The sequence below is a fragment of the Xiphophorus maculatus genome, chromosome 8 (assembly GCF_002775205.1).
Source record: "Xiphophorus maculatus strain JP 163 A chromosome 8, X_maculatus-5.0-male, whole genome shotgun sequence".
Classification (NCBI taxonomy): Eukaryota; Metazoa; Chordata; class Actinopteri; order Cyprinodontiformes; family Poeciliidae; genus Xiphophorus; species Xiphophorus maculatus.
Genome location: NC_036450.1, coordinates 17596161 through 17618063, shown reverse-complemented (window position 1 = coordinate 17618063; position 21903 = coordinate 17596161). Strand labels below are relative to the sequence as shown.

The 21903-nt window shown below is 36.3% G+C and overlaps 2 protein-coding genes across 3 annotated transcripts in view; both read left to right on the top strand.

The window, feature by feature from the left end:
* The window catches only part of ccbe1 (collagen and calcium binding EGF domains 1), a 40853-nt gene extending 37702 nt beyond the window's left edge, over positions 1-3151 (top strand). For both annotated transcript variants that reach the window (XM_023337699.1, XM_014468655.2), the window contains exons 10-11: positions 822-857; positions 1562-3151. In XM_023337699.1, the coding sequence (XP_023193467.1) occupies positions 822-857; positions 1562-1822 (297 nt within the window). In that variant the 3' untranslated portion in view covers positions 1823-3151. The remainder of the gene's footprint in view (positions 1-821; positions 858-1561) is intronic.
* An 8351-nt stretch (positions 3152-11502) lies between these two features.
* lman1 (lectin, mannose binding 1) lies at positions 11503-21821 on the top strand. Its single transcript, XM_005798690.3, has 13 exons — positions 11503-11803; positions 12975-13129; positions 14830-14937; positions 15265-15326; positions 15657-15756; positions 15866-15989; positions 16248-16306; positions 16426-16558; positions 16690-16877; positions 17283-17359; positions 20773-20935; positions 21091-21215; positions 21296-21821. Exons 1-13 carry the CDS (start codon positions 11605-11607, stop codon positions 21330-21332), a joined length of 1530 nt encoding a protein of 509 aa, XP_005798747.1. The 5' UTR covers positions 11503-11604; the 3' UTR covers positions 21333-21821.
* The last annotated feature ends 82 nt before the right edge of the window (positions 21822-21903 follow it).

The window sequence follows — 21903 nt, the reverse complement described above, 5'->3', positions numbered from 1 at the left end:
AACAAAGTTCTACTACAGCAGCTCCACACACACCATTCATAATTTTCATTAACCTCCAATGTTTCACAAACCCATTCTAAAAGCTCGGGCTAACTTTGGCGCACCCCTACCGGTAAACCGTTAAAGCTGCCGATAATTAAAATAATAAAAAGAAATACAGAGGAGACAGCTGCAAATGTGAACAACACTTGTCATTCAAGAAAACAGATGAAAATCATTCTGTCTCATAACTTACCTTGAACATCATAAAACTAAATTGAAAGTGCAGAACATCAAAATCTCAAGATACGTGTTCAATTAAAAATGTAAAGGAAGGATAATTGTTTTAATCATTGCCTTAGACAGAGTAGTAGCCTCATGGTAGCTTATGCATAATTTACATCTTTAATGTATGTATGTATATCTTTTGTTGTTGGTGGTGGTGTTTTATCAATACTCTGAAAATAATAGGTTGTTGACTGCTTTTATGTCTGGATTTCGTCCCATTAGTCCAGGCTTAGGAAAACAACAGCATATCTGCTCCAGCTACATTTTTGACTTTTGGATAAATGTCTTTTGGTTTTCTGCCTGGTCAGTGCAGGAATATATAAAAAAGAGTATGTCAGCTTGTTGTTTTCCTGCCTGTTTTTCTTCTTTCTTTTTTTCATATTTGCTGCATTTCCAGTATATCCCAAATCCAGAGCATTGTTTGATATTCCATTTTCTGGCTCCCTGAACAGTTTCCTGAGGACAATATTATGACATGCTCTCATGCAACACCCCCACCCCGTCTTTTCTCCACTGTAATTCAACTAAGCTAAATATTTGTTTTGCTTCCTCAGGGGGAGAGAGGAGCTCCCGGGCCTGCTGGACCACCAGTAAGAATAACACTTTTCATACTGATGATACACTATTGTAACAAGCCACTTCCATCTAAATCGAAAATTTAAGCTAGTCATTATGTCAGGTGATAAAAGACATTGAGCAACACAGCCTATAATAGGCAACCATGATAAAGCATGTAACCCACTGTATACATTTAAATCTGGGAATGGCACAGATGGGGATAACTTTTTTGCACCGAATGAATGCCTTTGCACTGTAATCATGTTAGCACTGTAAGAAAATATTACCACTGTAGACTAAAGGCACACTGCTACGTAATTTCTAGATTTCTGTTTCTATAGATTCTTTTTTATAAGATATTGTGCGTGAAAATTGGAATTTAAAGAACAAGACAGATTTTTTCTAAAGTGATTTAAAGTTGTGAAAACAAAACAAAGTTATAAGTGCAAAAGGAGAGACATGTACACCTCACTCTTCTTCCAAGTATCACCAGTGATACATAAACTAACATATCTTTTACACAGTAAAATTTACATTTTTTTACAGGCAACAACTTAGGATACATTTTCTTTCTCATAAAGAATTATAAGGTTATATAGACTTTAAAACCAAATTATAAGAAAGCAAACGCAGAGATCACTGGACTGATGAGTAAATCACTATTTAAAATGTATTATCAAATTGATCAAGACCAAAAAGGATGCTTATTTTCTGTTTTGTTTTCCTCATCTCGCAGGGACCCCCAGGATCCTTTGATTTCCTGCTTCTGCTGATGGCAGATATCCGCAACGACATCGCTGACTTGCAGAGCAAGGTGTACAGTCGGCCAATGCACTCTCCGGAAGAGGACATTCCTTTGGCGCCAGACAGCTGGAGAGACACAGCGGACAGTTTGGATGCGGGATCAGGGGAGGATTATAAGGAACCTCCATCTCAAACAGGCCGATGGTCCAAAAGGAACAAGAAGAGAAAACCAGGGCGAGAGAGAACAAACTGATCACTGATAATGAAGGGAGGCTTTGAATGCTGTCAGGTGTAAATATTGAAGCGGTTTGCTTTTGTATTTAATGGTTTTTAAGAACATATTTTATGCAGTTTTATTACAGATGTTTATTTTTTTATAAGACCTAAAATGTTGTTTCTGACTTTTAACAAATGTAAGTAGACTCTGGCAGTATTTGTGTATTTTAAACTGTATGTTATGAGAAACTGAACAAACCAATATCTAAGGATTGACATCTTCATCCATAATGTCAAAAGATTCAGAAAATTGCCACAGTTGCTGCACTTGACCTTATTAAAGTAACTTTAATGTTTTTCATCCATAAAACACAAGAATAATAATTTCAGTAAGCAAAGTAGAAGTTTTTGGAAAAGTAGCAGCACTCCTCATTTACTTGACTGATAATCAACAGTATTTATGTCCAGATTAAGATTTTTTGTGGTCTGAATGGTTGTTTTTAAATTCATTCATTCATTCATTCATTCATTCATTCATTCATTCATTCATTCATTCATTCATATCTTTATTCCAGTCATAAAAAAGGTCCATAGTGAAAGGATAAAACAAACAAAATAAGAAAAAGATACAAAAATAAATATGACACATAATATTATTCACTGAGTCACAAATAAATGATGACGCCAGTGATTCCACAGAGATTTGAAGAAAATCAGGGTTTACTAAAACTGCAATTTTATAATTGATGTTGTGTACATTTCAGTTTTACACAGATGTGCTCCAGTTGTGGGCCTGTTGTGAAACAATCCCTGCTAAAGACATCCTCAGTTTACAAAACTCTTTATAGTATGTTTGAAAAACTTGAATCTGAATTAGGGAATTATGCCACCTTTATTTTTTTATATGAAAACAATATACTTTACAAATAGTGTCCAATTTTAATAACTGGATAACAATATATTACGCGTGAAAAGATACCACAAGAACAATAGGAAATGGCTCAGATATGGAGAGAATAAACAAACTGCAAATATTGACTAATACAAGGCAGATTAACTCATTAAAGTTCAGCTGACGAGTTTTAATTGTTTTCTCCACAAGGGGGAGAAATCACATAGAAGAGCACATATGAAGAGTTGAAGGTAACATGTCACAAAAAAATTATCCTTTTATATTTAATTTAACTTTTCAGAAAAATATGATTGCTATTTGATTAATGTAATAGTTATTTTTCTAGAGATCAATAGAGACCAGCTCAGTCCTCTTAATTCAATAGAAAACTTGTTTCTGAGGCAGTACCCATAAAATCCAGTACCTTTTCACCATCGAGCATTTTACAAATATATGTGATTCAAGGAAAAACTATTTTAAACCATTTCATATTTTATACAGTGAATATTTGATTTTGTAAAGAAAGATACAAAAGCTTCTATTTGCTTTTTCTTTTTTCTTTTTTTTTTTCAAAAACCCAATATTTCTTTCCCTCAACTTTGTGTTGCATGAGAAAACATTCATGACATTTTCTCCTTGTTTCCTGTACAATAAGATGGACAGTCTTACCAGGCCTGCAATAAGAAAATGCTCTTCCCTTTTGAGTCCATTAGATGGCAGCCTTCTCACATTCTTTCTCTCAGGCTCTGTGACTCTGGCCTTTTAGGTAGAGCCTAGGATATGGAGCCCAATGAACTCATTAAACTTTGCAGTGCAAATCACAAAGAGACGCAGTATAGTAACCAAAACCCAACTGTGACTAGAAGTTTATGGGTGAGCTCTCCGGCGTTTATTTTAGGACTCAAGCCACCAGTTGCCCATAAACAAAAGAGTCATTCAGAAACTGACTCATCTCTATCGGAGTAATTATTTTAAGCAACTGAAATAATTGCTTAAAATAAGCAATGATCAACAAATTTTAAACATGTGTTAAGCTGCGGGTAAAGTCTAAAAAAGCCCCTGCTGTACAGTTGCACTGACCAACATTCTTGTTCATCATACCAACGGCAAAACCCATAAACAAATTTAGGAACTTTTAGATTTTTGTTGAACTTCTGAGTTTCCCAAATCTATATAGACACACCTTCACATACTCATGTCCAGCAGATCAAGAAAAACAAGACAATATATGCCCATAAAATCCCTACTGGAAGTAATTAATCACCAATAAACAGAGAGGAGCCTTAAATGAATTTAACTATTTGCTGAAGAGGCCCCTTGTCTCCACTTACATCTCCCTGCTTGTCCCCTTCATTATTTAGAACTACCCACAAAAAGATGCAGCACTGAATGGGTACACACACATGCACACACTTCCATGAAAAAATGTTTCATAGCAAATCAATGAGGAAGTTACTGTGCTGCCATAGAGCCCCTAATGAGGTAATTTTATTAGAAGCGGCTGCCCAGAACAGTTGGAAATGGATGGGGGAAACAAACAGGGTAGAGAAAATTAGTGTTACCCAATTCATTAATTAATGCATCAGTGTGGGCAGCAAATTAACTGCCCCAAATAATCTTCTATTCAGCGAAGATTATGATGGCGGGGAAAAGAAAATACATTGTTGCCCTTCAACGTAATTACAAGACAGTCCAAATTCAATTCTAATGAGGTGAAAGGCACCCCCTTAACATACATCCCTTAGTCCCCTTCTCTGAAAAGGCCCGCTCTTGTTGAGGCCTAAGTTTAAGGAAGTATTGAGAGCGAACGAGACAATGCTGAGAGATCGGCCCGGGCCTGAGTGCTTTACATGCTGCAAACAGGTAGAGGGGACTGAATGGCTCTCTTTCTGGGACTCCTGGGGGGCCTGTCTTCCCAGCATAACAACACTTGGCCCCGAGAAAGGGGTCCGCTGAGGAGCCCCGGAGAGTGAATGGACCTGCGCCGCAATGGGTCACCCTGAATGGCCACAAGTTCTTTACTGATTAAAAACTATGTTGCGCCGGCCCCAGGGCCACGCACATTTGCACAGACGCACACAGAAGCACACACTCAGCCTCTCATTGAGTTATCTTTACTCATGCTTTGTCTCCTCTAATTGGAGCTGATGAGTGACTAATTGGTAGCTTTTTTACAACACCCAGCACTTAAGCGATGGCAAGCCGAGGAAGGCAGCATGAGCGGAGTTAATGAGAGGCTTTGCACAAATAAGAGCTTTAAAATGGGCCTGTCTCTCAGAATGGACGTAAAGGAAAGTTGAGGATAGCTTTTGTGTCCCCCACATCTTTCACTTTATGTGCAGGTATCTAAAAAGGAGAAGGAGCGGTGGAGGGCACCCAGTGGTTGCTGAAACGCTGAGCACTTATGCGAATAAAGGGATCTGTTCTGTATTGTTTGGAGCCCATCGTTTAGTGTGTCTGCTAATAATGAGAAAGAACTGCTCCTCAAATGAATGTGGCAAAGTCCTCAGGGTACAATGAGTGTCTCTCTTGCTTGGACCACACTGCACCATGTTGAAGCAATCTGAAATAAAGGTTTCGTCCTTCAGCATTGTTCAGGATGAGTATGTGGCCTATGTGCACAGAATTGAGGCAACAAATATTACAGCAGCAATCCTCCATATAGCTATGGTATACTATGTGAGTTTTTTTTTGTTTTTTTTTTAGATTTTTGATTGTAATAAAGTTTATACCAGTTCTAAAATCAGACTGAACAGTTTTCAAATGTTTCCCCAAACCTCTTGAATTTTGCAAAGCTACAGCTATGAGCTTCAATGTGTTTCGGTAAAATTTTACTTGACAGGGCACAAATCACAAAACAGTACCCAAATCTTTGAGCATATCATTGAGAAATGTTCAGTCTATCATCTGACACTGAAAAAAGTATAAAAAAGTATAAAAAGTATAAACTGCAACTTTTCCAAGACATGATTGACAGGCCTGAAAATGAAAGTTTTACTCAGAGAAGCAGTAAACATGTCCATTATAATCTCATCAGAATTAGCTGGAAGATGGATAGACCTAAATACAGGAAGATTTTGGAAGAAAAACCTGTTGCAGGTTTCAAAGATTTCAGCAGGATTATTGCCTCTGGCTTCACACATTTAGACGCTGAAATTCAAACCTTTTTTAAAAAAAACCCCAGCTAAATAGGTCAAAGATTGTCAATTGGATTTATTTTGCCATTTTAACACCTGAAAATGCTTTAATTCAAACCATCCCTTTGTGTCTCCGGTTGCATTTTGCTAGTAGATAAACTTCTCCCCTAATCTGAAATTGTTTGCACTTTCCAGTAACTCTGAATGGACTTCACTTGTCTATTCAGAGTTCAAAAGAGGAAATGTTTCAGTGTTTAGACTTGAAAAGCTAGCAGAGACATACCCCAATGCTGTTATTAATCTTCTGGTATTAATGCATGCTGTCATCTCAACAAACATTGAGTTGATATAACACTGGTTTCGTTTGTGTTTTATGAACACCACGACGCAACATGCTTCGTTTAACTAATCCACAGTCTCACACCGGCAGGTGGCGAGTCACTCTCCCTTTTCCCCTGATGGGACATTGGTTATACAAACATCTTTAGATGGCTTGATCCCCCAAACAACAAAAAGCCCCATCCACAGCACAGGAACTGTTTGTTTTACTCGTTAAGTCTAGTTTACAACCACTAAATCTAAGTTAAAATTACAAAAAAGCACGATAAAACTCTCAGGAGATGTGAAGATGTGAGAATCATATATACATAAATGTAAGTTCTTAGATCAAATTAACAATCTAAATCAACTAACTGTCACTTTCAGGATTACATGTGTTGAAGTATGTTTAAGTCACTGGGCAAATATTTGTGCTGACTCATGTGAAAGACCATTGACAGTTTCAGTGACCCATTGACATCCTATAGCTTTCTATTGTTGCTGTGTAAATGGCCTATTAGCATTGTTTTTTAATTCAAATCCTACATTTTCTGACATAAAGAGTGGTTTAGCTCTCTAATGAGGGCTCCAAAACAAAAAAGGACAAGGCTTCTAATCTCTGTGCTCCCTTAAACTACTGCAAACAATTATGAAAGGTCACATTTAACGCAATCAAACTGTTTTGTTTGTTCATGGAAATCATCAAAGTTTATTGTTGGAAAAAACGTCTGGTTAAATCTTTACTCATTTAGACTTAACGTGTGTAGCTCAGTCTTTGGCATTTATTGACCATTTGCCAGAGGAGTCCAAATTACCAGATTAGTGTCACAGCAGCTCGTTTACTTTTGTTTTTTTTTTCCTGAACCCGTAATCAATGGGTCTCTCCTAGAGATGAAGCAGGAGGAAGCTGGTTGTAGTCGATGGAAAATGAGAAGCACATAATTGTATTTTCTCCATTTCACACTGTGGCATTCAGACTGCAGTAAAAGCTCTTGCAGCCAGGCGACCAACTGTGTAATCTTTCACTGAACTTTAAGTGGCTGACAGCACTGGCACTACAGGCAAAGAGAAAGATGGACTCGCTACTATTTGAACCAGCATCAAATTATAGCAAATCTAATTTCAAGGTACTTTGCAAGATGAACAGGTTCAATTCAAATCGAACCAATTCATTCTAATATAGCCAGGTCAAAAAATCAAGTACACAGTCTAGCACATTACTACTCAGTAGAGAATTACAAAAGTCAGTTGATCCTGTAATTTCAAATGGTTAACCACGCTAAATCTAAGGAAGACTGATGGATAGTATTGAGGTGTTGACTTTACTGCTATCTCTCATCTTAAAGGGAGAAAATCATCCCCTTCTTGACAGAAATAAACCCCCAGCAGTACCCGGCTCAGTGTGAGTATATCTAAGATTATTACATTTCTCCTAATCTAATTTGCTGTTTGATGATCTTCCAAAAAAAGAAAACTGTCAATTTGTTATTGGCCATTCTTTATTTATTATCACAAGTGACCAATCTAAGAAAAATATTCCAACTGCTTCAGGCTGGATCAGACACTTTCTGAGCTTCTAAACAACAGAAAGCTGCCATTTACATTTTGGGTTCATCCCCACTGTTTTTGCACCTCTCTGCTGCACCTGTTCCCTCAGGAACTGATCAGCTACTCCCTGTTGATCCAATGAGGAAGTACAACTTAGAGAGGACCATAACTCTGCTGTTGCAACTCTAAATAGTGTCGAGTCACAGATCAGAGAGGGCTGTTCTCTGTCTGGTTTAAAGAAATTTCCTATAAAAATGTTGCCATGTTTTGTGACACTGTGGGATTTTAATCATCGTGTTAACTAAGCGTGAACAAGGATAAAAAGGAGGAGCACGCCTGCACAAGACACAAAACTTAGCCAATATGCAAATTGTCCCCAGGCTGAACATTACAAAATCTCAGAGAAAAATAGGACTTTTTGGACGTTATGAATCCACGTCTGCATGCATGACAAATGTGTCGTTGTGGAATAAGTTATTAACTTATTACTTGATTAATTTGTTAATACGTTGCAACACAGACAATAAATTGCTACCCACCTACAGTATATGCTAGCTTTATCAGATTATCCTGCATTTACAGTATTACTTTACAGAGATTGATCTTTTATGTTCCAACAATTTTAGAAAAATGCCCTTTTTAGATACAGAAATTGTGTCATATTGTTTTACTAAACATTTACAATTTTTTAAAGGCATAACATATAAATTCTCAGAGAAGTGCCTTTTGAAATTAAATGCAACTCAGGCCTTTATTTATTTATTTGTTTGTTTATGTACCAGCCTTATAATCTCCTGTTGCAAACTCCAGGTGAGAAGTTTCCATCTGTTCTCCAGAAAAGGGTGCAATTATCTCCCCCAAACTGTCCGGGAAAAAAAATGTTTGGGTTGTTTAAAAGGCAGAAAATGCTGAAATACTGGTGTTACTATCAATTATCAATTGATATTATTTTGGATCCTGCCTGCATTATTCTGATCATGAGGGAATTCCAGAAAATCAACAATAGATTAAGCTTTATGTTACTAACTAGTTTCATAGCTCCTACTGAAATATAATTTTCTTTGTCTTTCTGTTGCACAGCCCCGTTTTGGTAATCAATAAAACTAGACGTTTTCATATTTCTTTCAACATAACATCATTTTGAGACCCAGAATTGCAGCCTCATTAAAAACATGTATTAATTAGCCACATGGGACTTTTAATCTTGCTGGAGTGAGAAAGCAAGGCTTTCTACCCTTTACCTTTACAAAGCAAACCATCCTGCAAACATCCCCATGACAAGGTGCCAGTTTCAAGAGGAACAAACGACTTCCACGTTTCATAAAGTGGTTCTGTTTGAGTCAGTTATGTTGAAACATCCAAAACATGAAGGAGAGTGTTCTCCACGGACCAAACATTGGTGTGTTTCATCGCTAACATAGTTTCAGAATGCAGCCCTGTCTTAGCAAAACCTGCCATGCAAGGGAAGTGCTAGTTGCAATCAAACTGCTTCAATGAATTTGTTCACTCGAGTGGATGAAAACAGTTGAGTTCCACCAGAAAGCTTTTGTTTCTGTGTTTAATAATATTTTTTATATTTTGCTAACAGTAATTAGCAGTGAGTAAATGATTTTATCAATACTTTGTATGATTTATTTTCCAGTATCTTACTGTATTGTGTGCTGGTACACTGTACAATATAGTTACTATATTGTACCTTGACCTTTGACCTAATGTCAGGGAGTAACCATTTAGTCACCCCTACAATACAGATAATTTTATTCAGAGTTCCCTGGACTAGAACTAAACAAGTGGAGACACCATTAAGGTTCACTGCTCTTTATGGTGCGTTCACACCAGACGCGTTTTGAGCGTCAGACGCATCTGGTTTACATTCAAAGTGTATATGTGGAGGTGCGTGGAGCGCGCCCAACACGTATAACACGTCTAACACGTCCGACGCTCCACATAGACTTTGAATGCCATTAGCTCTGTAACAAACTCTCTGAAAACCTGAGATGTGTTGTTTACTCCTTTAATCAAGACTGATTGCCTGTATACCTAAAAGTAAAAGACTGGATAATTGGCTCAATTTTATCCTGTTTTAGCCACATATGTTTTTTGAAGTTTTACTACTTCATGAAATATTTGACAGAATTTACAACCAATTTACAATTTATGTAAATTTTAAATTGATGGAACGGGAGCTTTTAATTCAGAAATCTTTAATTCAGCAATCAGAAAACATACTTCTGTTACATGATAGTATACTGTGCTCTAAAGTAATGCGTTTTAGATGTTTTCTTCTCTGAAAAACACACCAGCAATAAATCTCAGGCTCTGAAAGGAGTGAATGAATTATTCAAATCCACAAGGGGGCGTCCTGAACGGTCTTACACTAAAGACTGAGCATGAAAGAGAATTAAACCCAATATTGTTTTAGTATAATGTAGAAAATATGTGAAACAAGTTACACACAGAAAATGTACGTTTAACACTATTTGTGGTTTATGATGGTATAAAAATATAATAAATAAGCTCTTTGCTTACGTATATTCTGTGTTGTTCAATGGACTGCTATGATTTTTTCCCCCTTCATGAATGGGAAGTGCTGTGCTGCCATGACGCTGTGACATAATTCAGGATAACAGCCCACAGCTGACAGAAAGTTCCTAGGTGGTGAAGCCAAAATGAACTGTTGTCTTGCATGTTAATGCATAATTTGATCACTATGTTGTTTTATGCAACCACTGCACATTATCAGTTCAGCTTTACTGCTATTTTAAGTTTTTTTTTTTTTCAAAACACATTAGAGAAAATTGAAAAGTGGAGGAAAATTCTGTTTTTATTTTGTAATTTTACAATTTTTGTATGTAAATGGTTCATAGTTAAGTAAGGGACTTGAAAGATAATAAATATGGTTGAAACTATAAGGTTGTTCGACAGAAACGTGGATCTGACTGGTGGTTTTGCTGAAGGCCGAGTGTCTCTGTTTCTGTAGAGATCACAGTTGAAGTTGGTAATGATCTGCGCAGCTCTGGATTCTGACCAATAAATAAACTTTATTTAGTAAAGAAACATCAAAACGACAAGAAGTTCACGATTTACATTTAAATTAAATTTAAGCTGGACATTTAATTAAAATCTGTTGACTTACAGTACAGACCAAAAGTTTGGAAACCCCTTTTAATTCAATGAGTTTCCTTTATTTTCATGACTATTGACATTGTAGATTCACACTGAAGGCATCAAAACTATGAATAACACATGTGGAAATATGTACTAAACAAAAAAGTGTAAAACAACTGAAAATACCCCTTATATTCTAGTTTCTTCAAAGTAGCAACCTTTTGCTGTGATTACTGCTTTGCACACACTCTGCATTTTCTTGATGCGCTTCAAGAGGTCGTCACCTGAAATGGTTTTCACTTCATAGGTGTGTCCTGTCAGGTTAATAAGTGGGATTTCTTGCCTTATAAATAGTCATGAAAATAAAGAAAACCCATTGAATTAGAAAGGTGTGTCCAAACTTTTGATCTGTACTGTATATTTGCAGAAAAAATAATCAAGGACAAAGGAAAAATTTATTTTACAAAACTTTATTGTACATTTTTAAATAAGCAATTTATGAATAAACTTCTATTAGTTTTCGGTTGGTAAACATGACGGTAGAAGTTTTAGACTCGAAGCACTGACCGATTGTCGGAACACCGGTTCTTTTTTTTTTTTTTTGCTAAAACTGAGCCAAATGATTTGAATCTCAGAAAAGAGAACCGAATTCCCACCGCTGAGTCGTACAGAGGTACAGAGAACGAGACTGGAAGGAGGGAGAAGAAACGAGAAAAAAGGAGCCGAAAACCGACCAATGAGAAAACGCCCTGTTGGCCTTACAGGCATCCCGTCATGCTGTCTGACTGAGCGCTACGTCAGCAGTGAGACAGAAACATGGCGGTGTCCAACGCTCGAGTGTTCACGTTAAGTTTTCTCGCAGCGTTAGTGTTTCACCGCAACCTCACAGACGTTGCTGTAGAAGGTTCGACTCCGGAGGAGCCTCCTCACCGCCGCTTTGAGTACAAGTACAGCTTCAAAGGACCGCACCTGTCTCAGTCCGACGGCGGTGTCCCGTTTTGGATTCACAGTGGAAGTAAGTTTGTATCCAGCTGTCAACATCACAGAACAAACTGATAAGGAGAATGTTTCCTTAAGAGTGGACCCTGGCAAGGAAAGGATGACAACCGAGACTTGTCTTGCTTGCATCGGTTTCCGCTCGTGGTGTTCAAGGCGATGCTGCTTTGCTCTCAACCTGCACCAAAAAGTAAAAAATGCTTGAATGAATCCATAGCACACTAGCTTCCTATCCATAACCCCGATGAATCGCTGGTAATTGTTTAATATTTGTCAAAGGACCTGGCTGATGCCACAGCGTCTGCAGACAGGAAAAGCTGCTGTTTTCCTTTCCTGTCTGGGAAAATGGCAACACACTGAGTTGTCCAGTTGCTGAAATGAACTGCAGGGGGTCACACTTCCTTTCCAATAAGCCAGCTCTACTTAAGGGTAAAAACATAAATGAATGTATTGTCATCATTTTAGTTTAAAACATTACATTTACTATTTAGATTCTAAAGACTACGAGTTAATTTTATGTAAAGCTAGACTTTTAAATAATAATGCCTTATCGATTCATCCTCTTAAGTCTTACATCATCTTTTCAGTTGTAAAAAATGTCTGTAACATTTGCAAAGCACAAACTCAACTTGTGTCCTAACTCCAAGGGTCGAGTCACAGTGGCAAATGACACAAGCTAGTTTGCAAACAGAACTGCAGAAGATTCACCCTCTAACATGAGGTAGACAGGTCAAAATTCAACTTTTAGATTGAAACACTTGTAATGCTGATGTATGTATTGAACAGGTTTTTAGATGTGACTTGACTGTAGGTAGAGACTTTGCTGTATCAGTGTCCAAGGTTTTAAGGATAGCGGTGATATACTGCATGAAGGAAACATGGAGATATAGCCAGCATTGCTTGGGATCAGTTGAAGTTTATAAGGAGTTTGTGAAGTAAAAAAAAGAATTACGGTAATAAAGAAGAGATGGAAATTTGGAGTGTAGAATTTTTGTATTCATGAAAAAATAAATCTGGGTATCACAATGGAAATTAATACAATATTTTCTGAAAACATTGCCGTGAGGGTGGATTATGATTAGGAGGAACCCCAGTTGTGAGCCTTGTGGTACACCACTGCTTACAAAACTGTTACTTACAAAGCACATTATCTACATTTCAACACTCACTTTCTCTTGTTGTGATTTCAGATGCTATCCCAAGTGCAGACCAGGTGCGCATTACCCCGTCCCTCAGGAGTCAAAGGGGCTCTGTGTGGACAAAAAATAAAGTCAACTTTGAGAACTGGGAGGCTGAGGTGACCTTCAGAGTATCAGGAAGAGGCAGGATGGGAGCGGATGGTTTGGTAAGCAGTTTTAATTCTTTGCAGACAAGGCAGCCGAGTTTATTCCATGGGCAGATTGTGGTGATTTTTTTTTCCAGGTTGGAATGCATCTTTTATGGTGCAAAGTCCTAAACAATAATCTTAATTAATCAGAATTTGATTCAAAAGATCAGTGAGTTACTGGAAGTGTAAAAAAATTAGTCATCTCAAACCAGACTTCCTGTTCCAGGCAGTGTAAATAAAAATCTGGTAAACTTAAAATGGGTTGTCATATCACTTCAGCAACAAAGATGTTTTACCAGACACAAAATCAATGTATTTCCATGAAGAGCTCAGTTTCCAGAACTACAGAAAGCCTGAAGAGTAGAGAGTTGGAGTCAGAAACCAGGACAGAAAAAGAAGTAGACAGCATCTCTCTGTACCCCTTTAGAATGCACTAGGAGGATGTTGTAATATTGCATTACTTCCAGGGGTGGCACCATAAATGTGCTCTAGTTACATTTTGGATTTTCGTTTGTTTTTAAGTATGATTTTAAGCTACTGCATTGATATTAAAATGTTGTTCTTGGCTATCTTTACCTGCAGACACTGCAGGTGTGTGTATTATGTGTGCTATGGACAATTTCACTCATCATCGCTCTTTAGCTAAATATGTTTCTAAAAACCTCTGATTCATTAAGTCACCCAAGAGTCTCTAGATGTGGCCTCCAACCTTTCCAAAGTGCAGTAGCATCATGTTTTTTTTTTTTTCCTTCTGCATTCATTTGTTTTCTTACCCAACACGACAGTTGGGTAAGAAACTGTCGTGTTTCTAGGTGCTAGAAACTGTCGTGTTTCTAGGTGCTAGAAACTGTCGTGTTTCTAGGTGCTAGAAAAGCACATAACATAGCTGTTATGTGCTTTAAACTTGTGATTCTGGTTTTCAAAGGTGTGTCCTCCCCATAGAAACGGAAGAGTCATGGTGTTTAATTATTACATGAAACAACTTGAACAAATAAATTAGTTCCGACATTGTTCAACTGCACAACTGACAGCTGATAGAGGAGCAAAGATGAACTTCTTTTTCCCCAAAAGTATTTTTGAGAAAGAGTATTTTCACTAGGTAGCAGTAAGTTAGAAGGAAATGCTGAGACATACTCTGCATTTTTAAATTGGTGTATGCAAAGTGCTTTCTGCTGTTCACTAGGAAGGTGAATAAATAGTTTATCCTGTTTCACCTAATCATCCTTTAGATGTCTCTGCAGTCTAATTTTGGTCAAGCTGTGTCAAATACAGTTGATTAGTCAAGAGTTACAATATAAATCATAACTTTATCTTTGTCCTAATATTCATGTTGCAGTGGACTCGAATAAATGTAAACTTTTTAATATCCATGTGTCCAGGCTCACTTATATGGTGGTCAAGTCATTACAGAAGTACAATAAAGTTTTTAATGTAAAATGTCAGACCTTGGCCGGAATCACCTGTCTCAATAAAACTTTAAGATAAAAATAATGCATTTGATTGTTTTTCCCAGTTATTAGACTGTTATTATCTGAGGTCTATGTTTATGAACTGAGACAAGATTTGGAAGAGCACAGACTTATCTACTATATACAAGTTCCCACAGTTGACATCAAATCAAAGGACATGTCTAAATAAAGTGCTCCTGTTGTCGATTTGCCTTAAGCAAGATTAAATAACTACAAGTTTAACTTCTTACTTTGTTTTTCTTCCAACAGGCAATGTGGTTCACCAGCGAGCAAGGCCTCGACGGCCCAGTGTACGGTGCCGCTGACACGTGGAACGGAATCGGAGTCTTCTTTGACTCGTTTGACAACGATGGAAAGGTTTATGTCATCTTTATACTTCCAATAATAATTCACGATTAACATGTGAAATTTGAGGATTGTTTTTAGGTGGAATAAGGTTGATCAAATTGTCTCTGTAAAAGAAGAGATATTATTCCTTATATATCTGTATTAATTAAATTTGGGGCTTTGTCTATAGAAAATGTAAAACTGCTTCAAAAAATAGTTTTTAAAAAAATATTTATTGTTAGTGAGCAGGTATAGAATATATGTTGTAAATAAGATTACCTACAAACTAAGCCACTTTTGCTCATCAGATCACAAAAGGATTAACATGTTTTCTCTATTTTTGCTTCTCAATCCTAGAAAAATAACCCGGCCATACTCGTCGTCGGGAACAATGGCAACCTTGTTTACGACCACCAAAAGTAAGTAAACATTTCTTCTTGCTTCCCTCGGGTGACATCACCAACTCAAAATTCAGCAACTTAAAGAAGATTAGAAAATATGATTATGTTTGCTTGAAAGTAAATAATCCTCTATCTTTTCTAATCTGCCTTGGGCAAGTGAAAGCTTTTTAATCACTTTTTCTGTGCCATTCCAGTTTGTCTTGGAGTCAACAGTGTTTACGAAAACATTAATGTTAGTCACTTATCTTATAAAGTTTGTATTGGACTGTTACTAATCATTAAAAAAAAAACATTTGTGTAGCATTTCTGTGTTTGGTTTTTAATTGTTTAAATTTTGTTTTCGTTCAGTGATGGCACCACACAGGCCCTTGGAACGTGTCTGAGAGACTTCCGAAACAAACCCTATCCAATCAGAGCCAAAATAACGTACTACAGGAAGACCCTGACGGTAGGAGAAAGAACAGGAATCAAACATTTTAAAGCCGTGAATGTCTGAATATTAAAGATTACTTATTTTCTACCAAATTGCTTGATATTTTTTTTATCTTCCTCCTTAGGTTTTGATCAACAATGGATTCACTCCAGACAAAGAGGACTATGAGTTCTGCACAAAGGTTGAAAACATGGTTATTCCGACTGAAGGCTTCTTTGGCATCTCAGCCGCCACTGGTGGTTTAGCAGGTACTACTCTGTTCCCTGAATCCCTGCCTGAAATACTTGTACCTGTTTTTTTATTCAAATCATATGCTGTGCTTATATAACCCTTTCTTTACTTTTCAGTTTATCACAAATCTTATTTTCAACAGTTTCTTTTTCTTTCTGTACTTTGAATTAAGATTTCAGCTAATTTACAAAAATTGTTGTTTATATATATATATCACTAAATATGTACTTTATTATAATTGTGATCTTCCTAATTATTTTTTTTACCTCCATCAGACGACCACGATGTTTTGTCATTCTTGTTATTCAGACTCACTGAACCAGGCCAACAACCGGTAATCCCATTTCTGTTTATTTTTAACTACTTGTTTTCCAGTTGTCATTTACCACATTACCAATCCCACTGTTTCTTTTTTTCTTTTTGTTTTTCTTTTGCATGTGATTTTCACTGAAGCCCTCCGTTGACTCTGAGATTCCTAAAGAGGAGAAAGACAAGTACCAAGAGGAATTTCAGAACTTTCAGCAAGAGCTTGATAAAAAGAAGGAAGAGTTTCAAAAGGATCACCCAAATGTCCAAGGAGAGCCAAGTTAGTTTTCTAACATATTTGAAAGTTATATTTCAAATATAAAACCAGAACATGCATAGAGTTCTCAGTGCATGTAGAAAAACTTTAGTGATTTACCTTTGACTCTTGTTGGTCGTTTGTGTGCGTTTCAGTCGACGATTTGTACGAAAGTGTGAATGACCGCGAGATTCGTCAGGTGTTTGAGGGCCAGAACCGGATCCATCTGGAAATTAAGCAGATCAACCGGCAGCTCGCTATGATTCTGGATGAGCAGCGTAGATATGTTTCAGTTATCACAGACGAGATTTCCAAGAAGGGGACAAGTACTGGGTCAGGACAGGTGAGCCAGTTTTCTGTGTTATTAACTATATATTTGACTTACTTCAGTATGTTTAGGTTGGAAAAAGCCAGCTAACGGTAAACTGCTGACTTTTTCAATTTATTCGCTTAATGATTGCTCCGTTATTATTGAGAAGGGTCTCAATTATTTTCAAGTGGAAATAAAAAGAGAAATTATTTTACTTGTTTTACAGTTTTTTTATTCTTTTTTGAGAAATGCATCTCTGATTTCATATCTGAAACAAACTTCTTGGTTGAATGAAAATAATTGAAAAGCTAAATGTGCCAGAGGTATGAATAATTTTGCGCTACACTGTAAACACTATGGTGTTTAGTCAACTGTTTTGTCAAACATTAATACAAGAGTATTTATCCCTCAGAGAATTAATCTGTATTTCTCTCTCAGCTCGATTCTGCGAGTCAACAGCTCAGCTCCGTTATCTCCACGCAGCAGGAGCTTCTCAGAAACCTGAACGAACTGAGGTGAGCACCAGCACTAAAGTACTTATTTTTAAAAAGTTGTTGTTTTTTGCAACGAAAATAAAAACACATCCATGATACCCAAGAAAAACAAGGGAAATCCTGCTGAATAAATCTCCTAAATCATATTTAATCTCAGCATGACTGTAAAATCACAGGTGCTGGCCAGCCTGATAATCCAGCTGCTGTAACAGCTTCTTTCAGTCACCCATCCTTCTCCACCACCACCTTATGAGTCTCTGCTGCTCTCTCAATGTACTTGGCTGCCACTCGCAGATTGAGGATAATCATCACACATCTTCCACTTATGTTCATGTCTTTTTTATATATATTACTCATATCATTTTATGGAGGAATTGAATGAATGCTGGTTTGTTTTTGTAATCAGCAACCCACCAGATGCAGGATGAACTCCTACCACCTTCGCCTCAGTGACTGTGGTGTCAAGTGGTGACAGAAATATTAAGTTTTATGTTATTGTATTGTAAGAGACGTTGTAGTATAATCCAAATTTGGCTGTCAAGTTGAATTAAAGCGGCCCAAGTGTGGAGCCTTGAGGAACGCCACATATGATTTTTATTTGCTCAGATATATAATTAGTGATTTGCTAATCAATGATTAGCAAGTAATATGACTAATTAAATTACAGCATTTGAAATAAAAAAAAAACTACTTGGATTAAAATAAAAATATTTACGGCATTATAGATGTAGTAATATTTAGCTGTAATCTCCTTATTTTTTTATTATTGCTTTTTAACCTGAAATGGTTTCCAATTGAAAATAAGAAACTATACAGAATTTGATCCTACGATAATACAGCTTAAGAGATTTCATCATTCTGCCCATCATGGCAAAACCTCAAAAAGACGGGATGATTTCAGTTCTTACAGTAAGTAAAACTGCTTGAGTATACACATAGTCATTTTAGCTGTTAAGAGCATATGAGCTGATGATGTTAGGATTTTGTTGCAGCAGATTAATAAAATGTATGCATATACCTTATCAATCCCAGTGTTAGATACTGTATGGCTTTGCTTTCCACTTCACAGATTATAAAGAAATGATTTGTTTCAACTATCGTGGGTTGTATTACCTTGAATTTTTAAGCTTTTAACCACTACGCCTGAGAAATTTATGGTATGTTTTCATTATTATTTGTTAGCATAATTTTCACAGTGTTGATGAAAGAGGTAAAGACTCTGACTAGTCTACATTTTTAGTAAAATTGTCCATAATTATTTTATTTTTTAAAAGTTAAATCAAACTATTTGTACCCCTTTTGCATTTTATTTTGCTTTTTAACTTGAGTTAATAATACAACAAATTCCAACATACCCCTTCCCATTTTCCATTCGTATAGATGCAGATATAAATATATAGGATAGGAAAAATAAGTCTTATTGTGGTGTTTTCTGTTTATTTTTTATTATAATTACATTTTTACATTACCTTTTATTTTAGACGTGATATGAACTATTTTATAAAAGCAACTTTTGGGTTAGTGTATAAAATGTATCCATCTTTTTATGCATCATGAAGATTGACATAACAATGGCATTTATAAAGAATTGTTAAACGACATTTCTTTGTGAAGAGCAAACCTCGCCAAGTGTTTTTTGTTCATTTTTATGCATGATCTGCATAAAGAAAGAATCAGAAAAAAAATTATATAAAATTATGATATGAATAATAACTCAATATAATAATAACTTGAATAACTTGCACACGGCTTGACTCTGATTTATTTATGTTCTAAATGTGACCTCACATGCTTTTTACATAAATCAGTATCAAATAGATAAGACAGCAAACATTAAATATTTTCAAGCCTTCCATTTTAACCTAAGCAGAGGGACTGTATTAGTATTCTTTAGGATAAATAAGTTCAGACACTGGCAAAAGGCTGCAGCTGCCCCCCTCTAATGTGCTAATATGAGCGGCTGATCTGTATTACTTTGTAGATTAAGTTCTCAGTTTATCCTGCTCTGTCATTTAAACACAGTTTGTATATTTAGAGATGAAGTCTGATCACAAAGAGGGCTTTCTGCTCATAAATGGGTCAGTCGTAGGAGATGAAGATTATATGCAGGGTTTAATAAATGCTCATTTACTTTCTTAAGTGTGTTTTTTTTTCCCCATTTATGGTGACACAAATTAGATTTTGTTTATATGTCATCCCTGTCTCAGACCTCGGCCATGTGGCTCAGCAAGAAAAGGCCACATCTTAGCACTGTTTTGTCCTTATCAGATTAGTGGTCTTTAAATACATCTGTCATACACAAGCAAAACATGGTTTCCCCTCAAATTGATTTTGTCGCAGCAATCCTCCCCCAGGGCCTTCCTACTTACGCCGCTGGAAATTCTGTTGATTTGTCAGCGCACTTTTTCCTTCGTAATCGCCTTAGACATGTTTTAAGATGATAAGGGAAACTTATTGCTTTCTCCATGTTCGTAATCAAGTGTAAGAAACGACAATTTGCCGAGAAATGTGATCCAGGCTTAGATTTTTTTCTAAGAATGCTGTACTCTATTTAAACTTGATATACGGAGGAAATTGAATGTGAAAGTGCAGATTTACAGCCTCTTTTTCAATCAGCAAGGAATTGTGGTTATATGCATTGATAATCATTGTTCTGTGTCATATTATGGGTGGTAAGAATCATATAAAGGCTGTCGTTGGCAGAACTAAATGTAAAATTTGTCAGAAAACCTTTAAGTTACAGGTGTATTTTTTTTCCTATCATTATACACATTTATGTTAAAACTAATGTGGGAATTTAAGCATTTTTTCCATTTTCTTATTAAACCGTGGACAACTTTGCATTAAGATGAACAATTATAAGAACCTCATTTAAAGCAATATTGAAATACTGAGAATTTCTTTGACCAATACTGTTTCATATATTCTTTAACAATTTATTCTACTTTTTAAATTGTAAAAAAAAATCACTGTAGGCCAATCTAGTGAATAATAAACAATTGATAAAATATGTATTTTTCTTGCTTTGGCCTTGAAAAATTCACATTTTAATTTGATGTCCAGTATCATGGCTGGCCTGTTATACATTAGAGATAATCCAGATAGTTTCTGCTCTGTTTCTTAACCCTCTTTGCTTGTAATCTGTTGTAAGAACATATTTTATGAGGGGATTAATTTGGCAATCATGACCTCTTTTATCAGATGGTAATTTTCTGTTTTTGAACTTTGAGAATATGTAAGGAGTGAATGGGGATTAAAGGATTAATTGTAGACGTTTTTTTCTGAAATTAAACAAAACCACTCAGCATATTCACGTCTCACCAAGTCTCCTTTTTCTTGGACTCTTTCAGTCCTTTGAGAGACACTTAGATGGCTTAACCTAGCAGCTCAGCATCTCTATAATATGTCTGTCGCTTTTTTTTCCTTGTCTATAGAAGCTCCTTCCATGAGTCTCTGAAGCAGATCGGTTCAGTCCAGCACCAGGGTAATGCAGGCGGAGTGGGGACATACGAGACCATTCAACACTTCAACGATATCAAAGAGAATCTTCACACAGTGAAAAGAGACGTGGAGCACCTGGTGCAGCGTAACGTTCAGGTATTTCTTAAGGCTTTGAAATTCTGAAGCAGCTCCGGGTTAAGAAATAGTCTGTAAGGGTTGTGTTGTGTGTGCACGTTACTGACTTTATTTCATAATATCAATGGTTTGTAATGACAGTTTCATAGTAAATTCATCTTTTTTTTTACTTGCAGAATCCAGGAGATAAGGTTGTAAAGTGCCCTGAGCTGCCTCCCATGCCTTCCTGCTTATCCACGGTTCATTTTGCAATATTTGTTGTCATCCAGACGATCTTATTCTTCTGCTACATCATGTACAAGTGAGTAACTCTGGTATTGATTTGTCAAACATGTCCGTATGACTTTTAAAAACACCCATTGGTTTCTGTCCTAATTGCAGAAGTCAACAGGAAGCAGCAGCCAAGAAGTTCTTTTGATGACGTTGGTTTCTAGAACAACAGTATGCACGAGTAAATGTCAGATTTTTTTTTTTTTTGTTGTTCAATCATTTTCAGATTGTAAGTTATTGTATGTGGAAACTGCTTTTGTGGAATAAGACTTTGTTTTAATTATTAGAACATTTTTAATTTGATCAGCCAATTGTGTGTGAGTGACAGTGTGAGACTTTTCAGCATGATGCAACATGGTCCTTTCAGTATTTCTGTTCAGTCAGAGCTTTCAATTTTGTTTTTCTGAAATCTGGGGTCTGCCTTGGGCTCACTTCATAAAATTTAACCAACAGTTTAAAAAAACAAGAGAACGACAACCTGTGTCTAAAAGTGTACATTGTGTGTATTTTTGTATAAAATGCTACAGATTTTCCATGACCCATACATCAAGGATCCATTTCAGTTTTTCTCTTCTGGTTAACTTTAAAAAAAATATCTGAATCTGCCTGAACAATTTACATAAACCGTTAAAAACCAGCCACTGTGTCTTTTTCTTTATAAAATGCCAATTTGAACATGACTAATCTACACTAAATAATGCTCTAATGAGTTCAGTCAT